Source organism: Chionomys nivalis, chromosome 19 (genome assembly GCF_950005125.1).
Source record: "Chionomys nivalis chromosome 19, mChiNiv1.1, whole genome shotgun sequence".
Taxonomy (NCBI): Eukaryota; Metazoa; Chordata; class Mammalia; order Rodentia; family Cricetidae; genus Chionomys; species Chionomys nivalis.
The window spans coordinates 29,027,212-29,043,596 of record NC_080104.1 but is presented as its reverse complement, the minus strand read 5'-3'; the positions used below and the strand labels follow the sequence as shown (position 1 = coordinate 29,043,596).

Genomic DNA, 16,385 nt, shown 5'->3' with positions numbered 1-16,385 from the left:
CACTAAGTTGTCTCCAGAGCAGACACATCGACACCTACACACTAACACGTACAGAGAGTGCCCCATCCCACTTAGACAAGAGAGACAACTGTGCAGCAATGTCATATTTGTGCTCCCTTATACTGTCATAGGTCCTTATGTTGTGGTGACCCCAACCATAAAATTATTTTTGTTGCTAGTTCAGAACTGTAATTTTGCTACTGTTATGAATCATAATGTAAATATCTGTGTTTTCCGATGGTCTTAAATAACTCCTATGAAAGGGGCAGTCAGTTGGTCAACCCTCAAAGGGGTCATGACCCACAGGTTGAGAACCACTGGTGTAGGCAGCATATCTATGTTTGTACTTTTAAGACTTCCTAGACTGGTTGGTTTTTATTGGTTTGACACAAACTTGGGCTACCTAGAAGAGGGAAAAACACGTGAAGAGTTACTTCCATAGATTGACCTGTGGGCTGTCTATGGGGCATTTTCTTGATTAAATGTTGATGTGAGTGGGCCCAGCACACTGTGGATGGTGCCAGTCCTGGGCAGGTAATCCTGGGCTGTGTAAGAAAGCAAGCCGAGCCACAGGAGCAAGCCAGTATTCTTGCACAGCCTCTGCTTCAGTTTCTGCTTCGGGTTCCTGCCTTGGGCTTCTGCCCTGACTTCCATGAGTGGTGGATTGGGACCTTACGGCTGTAAAATGACATAAACGCTTTCCTTGCCAAGTTGCTTTTGGTTGTGGTGTTTGTCACAGCCCCTGCTGGAGGATTGCTGCTGTTGGGTACCAAGCGGTCTGCAGAATCCTTGGAATGCGTTGCAGGAAACAACGGATAGATGGCGCTAGAGTTTGATCCTCTAGCAGACCTCAGCTGATGAGACTTGTTCTTGGCTACGTGGACAGGCTGTCTTTCTCTGCCGGAGATGAACCTTCTACTGAACGGACTCTGGCTTGCCAGAGGCCAGCCCTCCTCCCCACGCCACAACACTCCATCTCTAGACCTCCAATCACTCACAGGCTGTGGCACACCACACCGAGGCTTCCTGATATATAATATTGTTCCTTGTTCTTAGTCCCTTTCCCACGGCAGCTCATCTTTTAGAATTAGTTTATTCTTTTACAATTTCATACATGTTTATAATGCATTCTGGTCACACTCTACCCTCTCCCCGATCAACTTTTTCCCCCTCAGACCAAGCTCCAATTCCACTTTCAGGTCTTTTTGTTTTTGCTTCATGAGCTACTGGATTCAACCAGGACCACTCACCTGGGCATGGATGTGAAGTTATTCGCGGGATGGCTCAGTTTTTAATCATAGATGTTCTCTCAAGATGACACTTGTGACAGGGCCCCCAAGTATGGGTCCATTCTATCTTGACTAAAGGTCAGAGAGTTGGAACGTCTGTTATTGTCAACAGGTGTGGCTAATATCCAGACCTGGTATTTCAGGCCTTAAGAAGTAGATTTGTTTCTACCTCAAACAAAAGTCTAAGGATCCAACTAAATTCTTACTCTCTTAGGGAGATAACTATGGATTTCACCCAGAGAGTGGTTTGCCAACAGAATGTTTTGGTCTAGGGTGTGAGCGCGTTACTTGTCTTGTTCTAGCAACAGAATGTTTAACTAAGAATGTAGCCCGTAATCCTTCAACTGGTCTGTACAGTCTTTGTAGTATCATGTTAATGCAGTTTTCTATCTTATTCTTATTTGGGGTCAGGGTATTTAAGCAAATGGAAATTAAACGCCAGTGATTTTAGTATTCACGTGAACGCCCTCCTGATGCTATCTTATTTCTCCTATATCTATGTTCCTTTTGCCTAATAATTCTAATCCTCACACTCCTGCCCTGGAATGTGCGAACCCGTGGCTAGAAGCCCAGCAGAAGTCACCCCGACAAGGTGGCTTATGGCACACTTGGCCACTGTCCACGGAGTTGCATAGGATGAGATGATGGAATTCTTCTCCACTGCAGTCCCCTCATTATCTCGGTTTGTGCAGTGGCTTCTCTTCCCCTCCACCGGGAAGCTATGCAGCTAAAGCTGTGTTTGGCTTCCTGTGATGACTGTCTTTTCTCTCCTTCATTTCCCAGTGGAGTCTTCTGGGCCTTTTAGGTATAGGATCAGGCCTTCTTTCTCTAAGTAGGAATTCTTTTACTTCTTCCTTCCCACTTGTATCCATTTTTAAATTTCTCGGGTCTTTCTTGCTCTGGCTAAGAATTTGTGCACTCTGTGCAATGAAATGGAAAGAGTGTACTTGCCTCGTTCTCTTTATTAGAAGAAATGCATGCTTTCTGGGTTTTCTCATCTAGGATAAAGTTAGCTATGCGTTTGTCAGGAATGACTTATATTATGTTGAGGCCAGAGCCTTCTGTTTCTAGCTTCTTCTGAAGGATGTTGAACCTTGTCAGGGACTTTCTCTGCATCTCTTGAGACAATCACTTCATTTTTGCTCCTATTTCTGTTTTAAGCTGAATTGTGATTGTTGACATCTCTGTGACCCAATGTCCCTGCATCACTAGGTTGAAAACAACACGGTCATGGTATATTATCTTTTTAATGTGTTGTTGAATTTTGTTTGCAAGGGTTTTTTAATTGATTAATTTATTTAATTGATTAATTTATTATACAGATGGGAAGAGGACCTTACACAGCAAGTGTGGAAGGTGAGGACAACTTTGGGGAGTCAGTTCTCTCCTCCCACTGTATGAGCCCGTGGAATCACACTCAGGTCAACCTGCTTAGCAGCAGGTGTCTTTACCCACTGAGCAATCTTGCTGGACCATTGAATTGCTGCAGTGGGAAGGTGGAGAGATGTTCCAGGTGAAGCCTTGGCTAGAACTCAGAAGGGCTCCCAGGAATCAGAATCTGAAATTCATTGACCTGCCAGGACCTCATGAAGGCCTTCTAGGTTGTATCCATGGAAGGCCACATAGCTGGTTCAGCAGACTCAGGGCTTTTCTGCGGAAGACCAGATGGTCATCCTCCATGGCCACAAGCTGTTCAGTGATCATTTTGTGATGTCTAAGCACTCTTTTCTATGAAATCATCTCTTCCTTTGTCTCTTTTAGTTGTTAAGAATGTTCACAATTGCATCCATTATTGAAAGTTGGGTAATAATAAATCCTTTATTTTAGAGGTTTGTTTTAATTTTTTTAGAATCATATGTGATTCCTTTAATTCTCATTTGTTTATTTTTGCCTTCTCGTTGGAGCCATTCTCCCCCCCCCCACTGTGAATCTATACACTTGGTTCTTGTGCGGGTGGGCTTCCTTGAAGTATTTTCTGCAGTCTTGCCTTTGTGTTCATAAATGGCTTCAGTTGGTGCTTATCGTGGAACTCTATTTCCCCTTCATTTGAAAAGCATCATTGTGCTGTATTTAGGGAATTTTGTTGTAGGGTTGGAAATTCATCCTCTCATCCTCAGCTGGCATTAGAGGGTTTCTGTTGAGGACTACACTATTGTGCCTTCATAAGTGGCATGACATGTCTGTGCAGCTTTTGTATAGTTACTTTGTTCCCTGCTTAGTGTATTAGTCTATATTATGATACCGAGAAATATTTTTCTAAGTAGGTCTACTTGGAGATCTAAATGTTTCTTGTACTGAATATACATTTCTTCAGCCAGACCTTGGACACTTTCTGCTATAATTTCATTGAATGTATGTTGTATGCCTATAGTACATTCTCTCATCTACGTCATAGATTATAGGTTTTGTCTCTCGTATTCCAAAGTCTTGAATATTATCCTGATCGCTTGTATATGTGTGTATGTATGTGTTGCTATCTGAATATAATATTTCCCCATCCTTGTCTTCAATTCCTGATATTATTTCTCCCATCCTACCTATGTCAAGGTTTACATTTGCCTTTTATTTTCATTTATTGAACATTTTATTTTCAAGATTTGGAAGCTTTTTCCTTTTCTGGTTGCTGAATTTCTCAACCAAATTGTTGAATTTTTCATCCAAGTCAAATTTATTTCTTTATATAAATAATATAAATATATAAATAATGAAATATATTTCATTATTCTGTTTGAATCCACTTTCGGGTCATTGTCCTATTTGTTTTACCTTGGTTTTTGTTGTTGTTGTTGTTGTTGTTTTTAGTCAGGTCACATATAGCCCAGGCTGACCTCGAATTTGTAATATAACCTTTATCTCTGAAGTACTGGGATTCCTTTTTTTTTTTTTTTTTTGGTTTTTCGAGACAGGGTTTCTCTGTGGTTTTGGAGCCTGTCCTGGAACTAACTCTTGTAGTCCAGGTTGGTCTCGAACTCACAGAGATCCGCCTGCCTCTGCCTCCCGAGTGCTGGGATTAAAGGCGCACGCCACCACCGCCCGGCTTCCTTTATCTCTGAAGTACTGGGATAACAGACCCATTCTACTGGACCAGCTTTTGTTTAGTTTTAAAATCTGACTCTTGAATTTTTTTTGACATTTCAAGCACTTCACTCTCTCTAGAACCAGTTATTGAGGGGTTATGAACTTTTGGAGGGAACAAGTTGCCTTTTCTTTTCATATTTTGTATCTTGTAAGTTGTAATTTGTAGATCTTTTGGGCTAGATATTGCTTATTTTCTTATTTACTGGCTCTTTCTTGTGAGTATAATCACCAGTGGAACTCAGAAAAAGAAAATAAGCCACCATTGCAACAGCTTCAAAGCAAACCAGACACACAGAAACGCACTGAAGATAAAGAGAAGGGGATGCTGGGAAAGCTCGATGGACGAGGAATGCTTGCTGCGTTGCTCCTGATCCGCATTCAATCCCCAGCACACGTACAGATAGGAGATAATTGACTATACAGAATTGTCCCTGTACCCCCACTCACACAGAGTAGCATGCACATCCCCCTACCTCACTCACAGAATCTGTACAAATATAAAATAAAGTTAAAATTTTTAAGTAGGGAGAGATATAGGGCCCATGGCTCTACCCCTCCTCTTGGGGTTCATCTGGAGCAGTTTGTTGCATTTTCCAGCTAAACATCCTGTTTGTTCCTGTGCTCCCTCTGCACCCCTGGTGGTTAGCTATAGGGCATTGTTTACTCCACCTTGGGCATGGTAATTTCCCACCTCTCTGGGGGGAATTTCATTGTGCAGCGGCTAGGTGTATAAGGTTTTTCCTAAACTTGAATAAACCACAGTCGGCTTATCTCCTTTCGAATGACCCAGGTCTCTTGTGTGTTCATTTAATCTCCAGGCCCTTGCCCCCGCTCGTGAGTGGTATAGAGAGTAACGCAGGCATTACAGAGAGATAGTGAACCACAAATAATCATGGAAATAAGATAGCAAAAAATACTGTAGAAATATGAAATTCAAAATAAAAAAGTGGCTGGGTGTTTTCAGAGGTCTTTTTTTTTTCTAAGGATTCTGATGGGATTTGATAGGATTTGCTGTAGTTGTCTGGATCATTTGGGGGTGCAGGGATAGGAGATGTAACTTTGCTGTTTTGAAGTACTAGAGATAGAATTCAAGGCTGTGCTAAGTGTTGGGCAAGCTGTACCCCAGCCTTTGGAGGGTTTTGTGGTGGGAGTAACAGAAATGCCCAAGAAGCATCATTTGTATGATGTTGCGATGCGTTAGGGCCTGTTTGCCTGTTGTTGCTCTTGGATGGAATATTTCTTCAGCGAATTTTCCCCATAAATACTTATTATGACAGGAACGTGGTTGAAAATTACTAGATTCCAAGTTGACTTACGCTGCTTTTTCCTAATATATTTTTTCACTAAATAAATAAACAAATTAGAAAAATATCAATAAAGGTATAAATATTACTAATAATGAGTAAAATAAAGGAGAGGCTAGGAGAAGGGAAAAAGGTAAGGCAAAGTTGAATTTTTTAAAAAGAAATAATATGAGAAAAAAACAAAAGACAAAATTAATTAAAGAAAAAGGTAAATTAGAAGAGAATCTGTTATTGTCACTCTACTAGACCAGCATAATTGACAACTGCATTCTAAATATCTATCCTTATACCCATAGTTAAACCCATGTGCATAGCTCACGCTCCTAATCAGAGAGTTCTCTTTGCAACCGATGAAGACCATTAACAGGATAAAACATCAAAAATGTACAAAGTGATCTTGTGTTGCTCAGTGCCAACTAACACCTGTACAACATAACTCCTGCACTCAAGGCCGAGGGAGCATCATGGGAGAGGGGGTGGAAAGCTGTCAGAGACAGAAATCCAGGAAACCCATGAAAGGACGGGGAAGCTAACTCACGGCACACCAACAGTATGACTACCTAAACAAGACTGGAAGATGCACACCACCAATAGAGAGGCTAATGTGGAAGGGTGACATCGCATGGAATCGCACCTGTAGAAAAAGAGCTGCACTCAGTTAAGGAATGCTGAGAGTAGAACCCTTTTCTTCAGGGGTGAGCCCTTTACCTCATTATCCAAGGGGCCAGGCCTGCACTCCTGACTCACAAGTGCCACTAAATGAACTAAGCAGGCTGTATTTCCATATTTAGCTTTATATATATATATATACACACACACACACACACACACACACACATATATCAAAGAAAGCCATCTCAACAGGGATCAAGGAAGGGGGTATACAGGTGTGCACAGGAGGGATTAAGGGAAAAGATGAAGTTAAAAACAAAATTTAAATTTAAAAGCAGTTACGAATTACTTGGAAAAAAGAAATGAGGTGAAACCTGCTCTCATGGGACCTCAGTACCACTGGGCTACAAATCCCCTTCGTCACGCCTGACCTATTTCAAATACAAATGCTCTGGGTTCAATCTAGCAACTCTCGCCCAAACCACAGGTCTTCTGTCCAGTCTGCTGTACTGGACACACTGTCTCTTCTCCTTGGCACTCCTGCTCAGAAACAAACACTTTAGTATCTCGCGCAGCTCTTCTTCTGAGCAGATGTCTTTTTTGTATCTGAAACTGTGATTACAGAGTTCTCATGTACAGATTTTTGACTCTCTATGTATTTTATCTTTCTTCTGCTTTTGCCTATGCTGGTATATTTTTACTATTCAAGGTTGCTGCAAGATTTGTAACCTTTTTCAACTTTTGCAGGAATGTCACATTCTGTAACTCCCAAAGTCATGAGAAACCAAGAGGAAAAAAAAGTGTAAGAAACATTTTTGAAGAAATCCAAGCAGCAATGAAATCTGCCTGGGACTGACAATGGACACAACCTTGTAATTAACAATGTATGGTCATTATTAATCTTAGCTTGTTATACTAGGCTACAAATGTAATTTGGACTCAGTTTATTTTAAATGATTTCATAGATTTGCTATGGTGCTTCGTCATGATATTGGTGAAGGAAATAAAACAAAGGGAATGTAGCAAATAGGAGAAAAATTAGAAGAAAATTTAAGTATGAGGATATACATTTGGTAAGGAATGTTACAATGAGATTTTTTTTTTTTTTTTTTTGATTTTTCGAGAGAGGGTTTCTCCGTAGCTTTTTTGGTTCCTGTCCTGGAACTAGCTCTTGTAGACCAGGCTGGCCTCGAACTCACAGAGATTCGCCTGCCTCTGCCTCCTGAGTGCTGGGATTAAAGGCGTGTGCCACCACCGCCCGGCTACAATGAGACTTTTTAAGATAAGAATTATGATGGCAAAATAAAGTTTTGTCCTAGGGTAAAATGACTAGAATTTTCCAAAACAGATAAAAAAAAAAAAAAGATGAAGGCAAAGCAGAAAGTCCATGTAAGTCAAAAGGTTTTTAGAGAATGAAGTTAAAAAGTATATATACATATATGTATTATAGATACATGTATCTGTAAATGTGTGTATTATTAAAATTTCTAAAATCAGTCGGGTGGTGGTGGTGCCTCCTTTAATCCCAGCACTAGGGAGGCAGAGGTAGGCCGGTCTCTGTGAATTTGAAGCCAACCTGGTCTACAAGAACAAGTGCCAGGACAGGCTCCAATGCTACACACAAAAACCCTGTTTTCAAAAAACAAAACAAAACAAAAATTTCTAAAGTCAAAATTCAGTACACTGATATAAAACTAGAATACGGTCCTCTGTAACGCCGGGTGTTACTCTCTACGGTACAGTTCATGCACCACCATACAGTTTACGAGCTGGGCAAGGGGCTGGAGATTAAAAGAACACAAAAGAGGCGTGGGTCATTCATGAGGAGATAAAGCAGAATGCCATTTATTCAAGCTTAGGAAAAACCTTCTATACCTAGCTGCTGCACAATGGAATTTTCCCCAGGCACGTGGGAAATTACCACGCCCAAGACGGGATAAACAAAGGTCCTATAGCTAACCATGGGGGGGAGGGGTACAGGAACAAATAGGTTGTTTGGTCAGAAATTGTCCTCAAGATGAACCCCGAGAGGAGGGGTAGAACCATGGCCCTACAGTCCTCTGTTAAAAATAACAAGGTTTTCCATCCACAGCACTGCTTCCTAGACACTTTGAGTTATCCTGTGAGTCCAATCTCCAGAAGGGACCCCCAAAGATCCCCATATGTTTGCCTCGCCATTAGTTTCCCCACCATCCACTTAACCAAGAGACCAAATGGCATCCTGTGAGCCTGACCTCAGATGGACCTTGATGGAGGAGGTGTGTCAGCAGGGGTAGGCTTTAAGATTTCAAACATCCACCATTCCAGTTTGTGCTCTTGGTTGTTGTCTCAACAAGTAAGCTCTCAGCTGTTGCTTCAGGGCCATGCCTGCCTGCTGTCATGGTTGCTCCCTGCTATGATGGTCATGAACTCACCCTCTGAAACTGTAAGCCAGCCCCTAATTAAATGCTTTCTTTCATTAGCTGCCTTGGTCATGGTGTAGTGGGTTAAATGAAACCATGGAGGTTTTTATACCTAACACAGTCAGGTGGGCCAACAGGTGAAGACCTCATCGCCTGATCCTCAGTCAAGGCCAGGGCAATACGTGCTCAGGAAGCAGGGTTGATAAACAATCCTGACACAGCTCCCAGAAAGCTCAAATCAGAAGGGCAAGAAAAAGTCACTAGCGGGGAAGAGCAGCTGGAGACCAGGACTCCAAATGGTCCCAACATGAGGGAAGGGAAACACAGTTGGTAGGAATGTAAACTGGTACAGCCACTATGGAAATCAGTCTGGCAGTTCCCCTTAAAGTTAGGAAGGAATAGGTCTATCACATGATCCAACTATACCACTCTCAAGCAGATGCCCAAGTTGGATTGTAAATCCTACCTCAGAGATATTTGCTCATTCATGCTTTATTCACAATAGCCAGGAAACAAAAACACCTAGATGAGTATCAAGCAATGATAATAATAATGGATAATGAAAATGTTATTCATGTACACAGTGAATATTATTCGGCTATTAATAAAAAAATTTAAAACAGAAGGTAAATGGGTGGAACTTGAAACACGATGAGTGATATAACTCAAATCTGGAAAGACCAATATCACATGTTTTGTCTTGTGTGCATGCTGGCTTTGAATTACAGATATGTGTGTTTCATTTGATAAGCCTTAGCAGTCAAGAAACCAATAAGGGATTGGGGAATCTTTCAAGAGAAAGAATATAGTGATATAAAGGAAGAAAAGAATTAATGGCATGGGAAAGTTTATAATGGGGGATGAGAGGGCAGGACAGAAAAAGGAGGATGGGGAGGTAAAAATAACTCTAAAGGTCTTTTGAAAAAGTCAGAAAGAAACCTATTATAGAAGCTTTCTAAATTACATACATATACATATATAAAAAGAGTTTAAATGGACTCATTCTATAATGAAGGGGAGGGCATTGTGCCTACTAGATACAATAGGTTAGCAAATAAAAAGCCCAGTGCCATGTTGTGGGATATTTGTACACTGTGTGAATATGTATTGCTATGATTGGTGTAAAAAAAAAAATCTGAACCGCCAATAGCTAGGCAGGAGAGCTAGGTGGGACTTCCACACAGGGAGAGGGGAAGTAGGAGAGGAATCCAGGCAGTGAAAGAGTTGCCAGCCAGATGCACAGGAGGCAGGACATGCAGGAAGAGAGGTGAAAGTCATGAGTCATGTGGCAACATATAGATGAACAGAAATGGGCTAATTTAAGTTATAAGAGCTATTTAGAAACAAACCTAAGCTAAGGCAGAACTTTCATAATTATAAGAAATCTCTTGGTGTCATTATTTGGGAGCTGGCTGGTGGGACAGAGAAAGACTCCTTACAGTACCAGGAAGAGGTCATCTCTTTGAGTTATTGTCCAATGAGGCCGCAGATATCCTCAAGCATTACAGAATATCATCATTGTGCTTGGTCACCCCGCTGAACTCCTGTTGCTGAAGACATCACATACCTGAGTCATAGAACGTGAAGATATCAAGCTGGGACTGACCTGGAAGCCTCATCTCTACTGACTGGCTTTCAGAGTGCTGGAAGGTGCTATGGTTGCCAACCAGCGGAGAAAAAGAATCATTGTTCTTCCTCAGTTGTGAGCCCTGTGAACTCCAATGACAACCTGCCTGGCAAGATAAGCCCACCGTTGCAAAAGTGACATGAATCTTGTCTGAGTAAGCAAACATTCTCTGATTGAATTTGAGGAAACCGAGCCACAAGAATGACCCAATAACTATTATTGGAACCAATAACCTGGGCTAGATAGGTCCTAGACTCTAGTGGAGAACCTACCTCTATTCTGAGGAAGGGTCATAGATTTTAATCAACTCCTAATGACTTATCACTGGATCCATAGATTGGTGCATCTTTCCCCTGCTTATTCTCTCCTATTTATTCTCAGAGAGAATAGCCCCTCTATTCTCTCTGCCTAGCTATTGGTCATTCAGTTCTTTATTAGATCAATCAGGTGTTTTAAACAGGCAAAACAATATAACCTTACAGAGTTGAACAAATGCAACATAAAAGAATGCAGCATATCTTTGCACCATTAAACAAATATTTCACTGCAGAAACATCTTTAACTAATATTCTACATCAGAGACCCATCAGGAATGACGGTATGAGTCACTCCTCCAGGAAAAGAGCCAAGAGCTGCTGAAGGGTTTGCTGAGGGTGGAGGACACACAGAGTGGGTAGTAGAGGAAGGTAGCTATAAATACCAGCTAAGGTCATGTGACCAGTTACGGAAAGGAGGATAATAATTGGCTTGAGTGCTTCTGTCTTGTTTTGTTAAGAACGTGTTTGTAAAGATCTGTGTTTTTTTTTCTCAATTTCTTTATCATGTAATATAACATCAGTTGAGAGAGTGTTGTGGTTATCATATTTAAGTTTTGAGATACCAAAAGAATGTCCCTCAAGGAACAGTGCCATCTATTCTAAAATTTATAATGCATTTGCAGTAGTATGCGGGAAAGTTTGTTCGACTAGCTGGACCACAGTGAGGTTCAGCAGTCAACAAAAACATGTGGTATTTCGATCAACAGTCTGTCATCCTTAATTTAAGCAGCCTTGGTTACTCTACCAACATACAGTGCAAGGACACTAGACCCACAATAAGGATTTGCATTCTTTTTCAACCTGAAAAAGTTACCAAACAAAAAGATTTCTGGGTACTTCTTCCCTTAAAAGATTATATTCTTTCCATTATGGAAGCTATATTTCTTGTGAAAAGAATAGCTAGGTAAGGAGTTAGATACAAGGTAACCTGTTTCGGGGAATCTGTAACTGTGTTTCAGGAGCTCTGTCTCCTGCTATTCAGAATGAGCCTGTAAAGTTAAACTTCTCTGAAGCCAGAGTTAGGCTGTTCCCACCATATCAGAGGCTAGAAGGCCATCTCACTCTCCCAACTGCCCACACAGATGACTAATGAAGGAAGCCCTGTATCCTCAAAAGACCCTGACTTTATTTCATCACCAAATACACTGGAATTTTTATTCTCAGACTGTTGTGGACTTTTCTAGAAGATTGTGGGAAGAAATAATGTAGCAGCCAGACTCAGTACACCATGACTTGGAAGGGAAAATGCTTTCTTTATCCTGTGATTATGACCCATCTCATATATATTCATGAAAATTTCTTTAAATTCGGCAATGCAGAAACTATTAGGCTGTTATCCTAATCCATCTTTGGGACGCCTAAATATTTTCTTTGGAGTATGTGTTTTGTTTTGGTAAATAAACTTCTGCTTAACTATAGACTGAGTTCTTGTTTTTTCCTTTCTTCTTCCCTCCTTCTCTCCCTCCCTTCCTTTCTAGAAAACAAGAATGAAGACCCAGTAATTGAACTAATTTTCCACTCTCAAATAAGACTGACTATAGAATCACATGACCCAACACCTTTTTAATTTCCTAAAATAGATTCCCAAGTTTTGTCCATAAGTCTACATTTTTCTTTTCTCCTTTGCTATACCATGCTAAATTAACTTTCTGTTATGTAGCTTCTAAACATGTTCTTATTAAACAGGACAGCCAGAAAAAAAAATCACATTTATATTTATGTAGGTTTTCTATTATTCTCTCTCTGGTCCGTCCTCGAGATTCAATACTTGCTAGCACTGGGAGATATTAGATGTGAGAAAGGTGACTAGGTTAAGAGTGCATCATATCTTGAACTTGACCTAAAATTATCCATTCCACACCTCTACCCAAAATGTCAAAGAAAGAGAAAAAAGGCAACAAAGTGTTTCCGGTCACCAACCGTCTGGCCCAAAACAAAGACCACTGGGCTTTGCTTTCCTAAAGGTCTGAACAGGTTAACTAACACTACCAGGTCTGTTATCCACTGGTCCCCTTATGCCCACACGTTTGAGTCCCATTTTCCAAGAAATTAACCAACCAGCTCAGCCTAGCCTGGAGAGAGAAACCTGGACCTGGACCACCACCCGCAGCCCTGTAAGACCTCAATAGAAATGCTTTTAGTTTATAGGAAACCCTGTCTGGAAACCTGTGCACAACAAGGAAGCCACTTTGGGAGACTACTGCAAGAATTAACGACCTCTCAGAAATGTCACCTAAGCTCTTGCATCTGCCACCCTTGCCAAGATGCTAAAGGAAAAAAAAATCCTCCATTTTTCCATCCGCCCCGCTTGTTGCCAGAGGGAGCTCTTTCCCTGCCAGTGTCCCCCAGGTTAAAGGGGGCAGCAGAATGAGATTTCGCGTGGACTCAAAACTCTATCAGGCCCTCGCCACCTTCTCCCCCATCTTCCGGAGCTGCAGGTGAGCGCCAAGCTCCAGGTCCTCGCCCGCTTTCCCAGCCACGCGGTCGGCAGCCTCGAGGCCAGTGGGAACTACAACTCCCAGGATCCTTCGCGGGGCGGGAGGAAGGCGGGGAGCGTACAAAGCGGCGTTGGAAGCTAGCGGCAGCGAGGCCGCGCTTGGGGTCTAGCGGCTCGGCGTCCCCGCGGCCTGAGGCGTCATCTGCGTGGGCGCTCACGCAGGGCGGGTCGCGCGGCGCAGGGCGGGAGGGAAGTCGTGGCGGCGGCGTCGGGAACAGCAGCAGCGGCGGGAGCGTGGTGCTGACAGGCCGTGGGAGAAATGGGCGACCCAGGGCCGGAGGTGAGTGGCGGCGGCCCGGGCCTTGGCTCGGCCGACCCCGACCCCGAAGGGTTTGTCTTCTAGGCCGAGGGCCTCAGCTGGGCCGCGGCCTAGGGCGATTGCTGGGCCTCCAGGCCTGGTGCACATCTGCGTGGAGCCCTCAACAATGGCGGTCCGGCCGCCCCCAGCCCCTGGCCGCCCTAGCTGTAGCAGCCGCAGCCCTGAGGGTGAGAGACGATTAGAGGCGGGCTGCCCTTGCTTTCTAGCCTGCGTCCCTGATCCTGGAGGTTTTGAGCCTGCAGCCCCGCTCTTGGAGAAGGCGGGGAGGGGGATTGTGGCAGCTCGCCTGGGAGGCTAGGTCTCTGCAGTTCCCAGACGCCTTAGCAAAACCCGCCTCCATGCAGTTCTGTGAGCCGGATTTGTGCGTGCTCGTGCTGTTCCCGCAGGGGCTTTTGTCTTAAACTCGTTCCTTTTGGAAAAAAATTTCTGCCTACGAGCGTGTGACTGAATAGATAAGCGTGTTTTGGCTTTTGTTTATAGATAATAGAATCTGCCCCACCAGCTGGGCCTGAGGCATCTGAGTCAACAACGGATGAAAATGAAGATGACATTCAGTTTGTTAGTGTAAGTAGAGCCCGACAGTCGCGGTTTTCTGGAGTGAAAGCGTGTGGTAAGCCATTGTGTGCTTAACCTCTACATTCATCACTCAGCAGATAGGCATGAATGTCACATGCTACTACACAATGGTGCACAGGACTTCTACCTGAAGAGCTGCCTGGAGGCTTACCTGAAGGGATACCTGAACAATTTCAGTAGACTTCACAAAGTGGGTGGCCTAAAGAATTGTCATGCACATAACGGGCCCCTTCCAGATCTTAAGTCTATCCATTCTGTACTGTGGACATTTTCTGTTTTGATGTAGACACACAGGATGGGTTAATGCTGAGGAGGTAGGAAAGGGCTGTAAAGAGGGCAACATCTCAGTGTGATGTATCTTCTAAGATCGCTTGAGGAGGTCCCTAACTTCTGAGGTCATCTTGTTACAGCACAGTACAATTGTTAGTCACAATGAGGAGTCCTGCATCAGTCACCTGGAGCGTTGCTGTGGTTTTCTCAGTTTATACCTTTGGGGACAGTAGTCTGCCAGCCTTGTGAACCGACAGGTTCCTGGGTCCACTCCAGATCTGGTGAATCAGAAATTCAGGGTGGAGCCTAGGTATTGTCATTTTGGCCTACAATGTGGGACATTTGCATCTCTCTACACTTTATCGAGTGATGATGAAGGGGAAGATAACAGCTTTGGGTGATTGCCACCTAGAGAAGTTAAATTTGTGTATTGACTATTCTTTTTTGGGTTTTTTTTTTTTGTTGTTGTTGTTGTTTTTGTTTTTCGAGACAGGGTTTCTCTGTAGCTTTGGTGCCTGTCCCGGAACTAGCTCTTGTAGACCAGGCTGGCCTCGAACTCCCAGAGATCCGCCTGCCTCTGCCTCCTGAGTGCTGGGATTAAAGGTGTGCGCCACCACTGCCTGACTGTATTGACTATTCTTAAAGAACTAGTTAGCCAGAGAACATCCCTGCTCTTTACACTCCTGAAATGCTGTAGATAGCTACAGCTTGTTATAAAATCTGTATAGTTCTTTATTGTTCTTCTGATACATATGTGGAAGTTTTGGAAGTTTTGGCTAACTGTAAAATAGTGACTATTAAAGAATATCCTACCCGACATTGAACCATTGTGGCCATCCATTGTGTATGGTGTTTTCATGGTTGTTGTGAGGGGAGTCCTCAAAGTTAATTTCTTGGCAGTTTTTTCCATTGCACACTGTACTCTGTCCTTTTCATTTGAACTTTGAGGATCTGGAGTGAGGTTTGTGGATACACTGACTTGTTCCTTTCTTCCTAGCGGATTGAAGTATTTTGGAGAAAGGAGAATGTTGGTAATTAATCCTACCCCTCCAACATGTGTTTGATAAAGGCATTTATGACTCGTTAAGACAGATATTTCATATTCTTCTCAAAGGGTAACTCTTCATTATAAAATACGGCCTTCTGAGAAATTGATAGACCATGTAAAGAGTAAGGTTCTAAAAGTAAATTGTAGCCAGGCTTAAATCCCGGCCCTCATGGAGGCAGAGACAGGTGTATCTACAAAATGAGTTCCAGGATAGCCAAAGATTGAGAGACCCTGTCTTGTAAACCCGCCCCCCCAAAAAAGGTAAATTGTTCATATCTTGTGAAATAAAATAGTTTGTAACTAGTTAATTAGGGTATTTGTTGATCTGAATTTTAAAAGTAATATTTAAATTTTATTTTAAATGCAGTTATTTCTATGTTTACATCAAGGATAAAGAATGTATAACATATAAAACTTTGTGTGTGCTTGTAAGTGCTATCACTTAAATGATGATTAGCGATAGCTTAATTTTACTTGAAGATCCATTTAGAATCCCAGAACTGGGGAGGCCACACAGAAGGATTTGAATTGGAAGGCAGTCCGAACTGCTTCCTTACCAAGTTCTAGACCTGCTGTATAGTGAAACCCTATCCAAAAAAAAAAAAAACAAAACCACTGCTACTAATAGGACAAACTATCCAGAAACAGAATCTTGTCTTCTTTTTTTTTTTTTTAAGATTTATTAATTTATGTATACAGTATCCTGCCCCTGCAAGCCAGAAGAAGGCACCAGATCTCATTACAGAGAGGTTGTGAACCACTATGTGGTAGCTGGGAATTGAACTTAGGAAGAGCAGTGCTCTTAACCACTAAGTCATCTCTCCAGCCCCCAGAATCTTGTGTTCTTTGTAACACAGTTCTGTTTCTCTGGAAGTTCTTATCTAGTAAAGAAACCAGGTTTCTGTTTGAGTTTTTCAGTATAAACTACATTATAATGTAATGTCTTGATTGACTTGGTTTTGATTATTAGCTTGTAATTTATAGCGAAATTATGGTATGTATTTCTGTGCGACTGTAAACTGCACAGGAGTAAACTGCCATCGGAC

At 42.4% G+C, this 16,385-nt stretch overlaps 1 protein-coding gene across 6 annotated transcripts in view; it reads left to right on the top strand.

Annotated features, from left to right (window-relative positions):
• The first annotated feature begins 13,256 nt into the window (after positions 1 to 13,256).
• Positions 13,257 to 16,385, top strand: part of Znf451 (zinc finger protein 451) — a 58,087-nt gene continuing 54,958 nt past the window's right edge. For 5 of the 6 annotated variants that reach the window (XM_057794434.1, XM_057794438.1, XM_057794433.1 and 2 more), the window contains exons 1-2: positions 13,261 to 13,406; positions 13,926 to 14,009. In XM_057794434.1, the coding sequence (XP_057650417.1) occupies positions 13,386 to 13,406; positions 13,926 to 14,009 (105 nt within the window). In that variant the 5' untranslated portion in view covers positions 13,261 to 13,385. Of the gene's footprint in view, positions 13,407 to 13,925; positions 14,010 to 16,385 lie in introns of all 6 variants that reach the window. The other variant, XM_057794439.1, reaches the window with a different exon arrangement.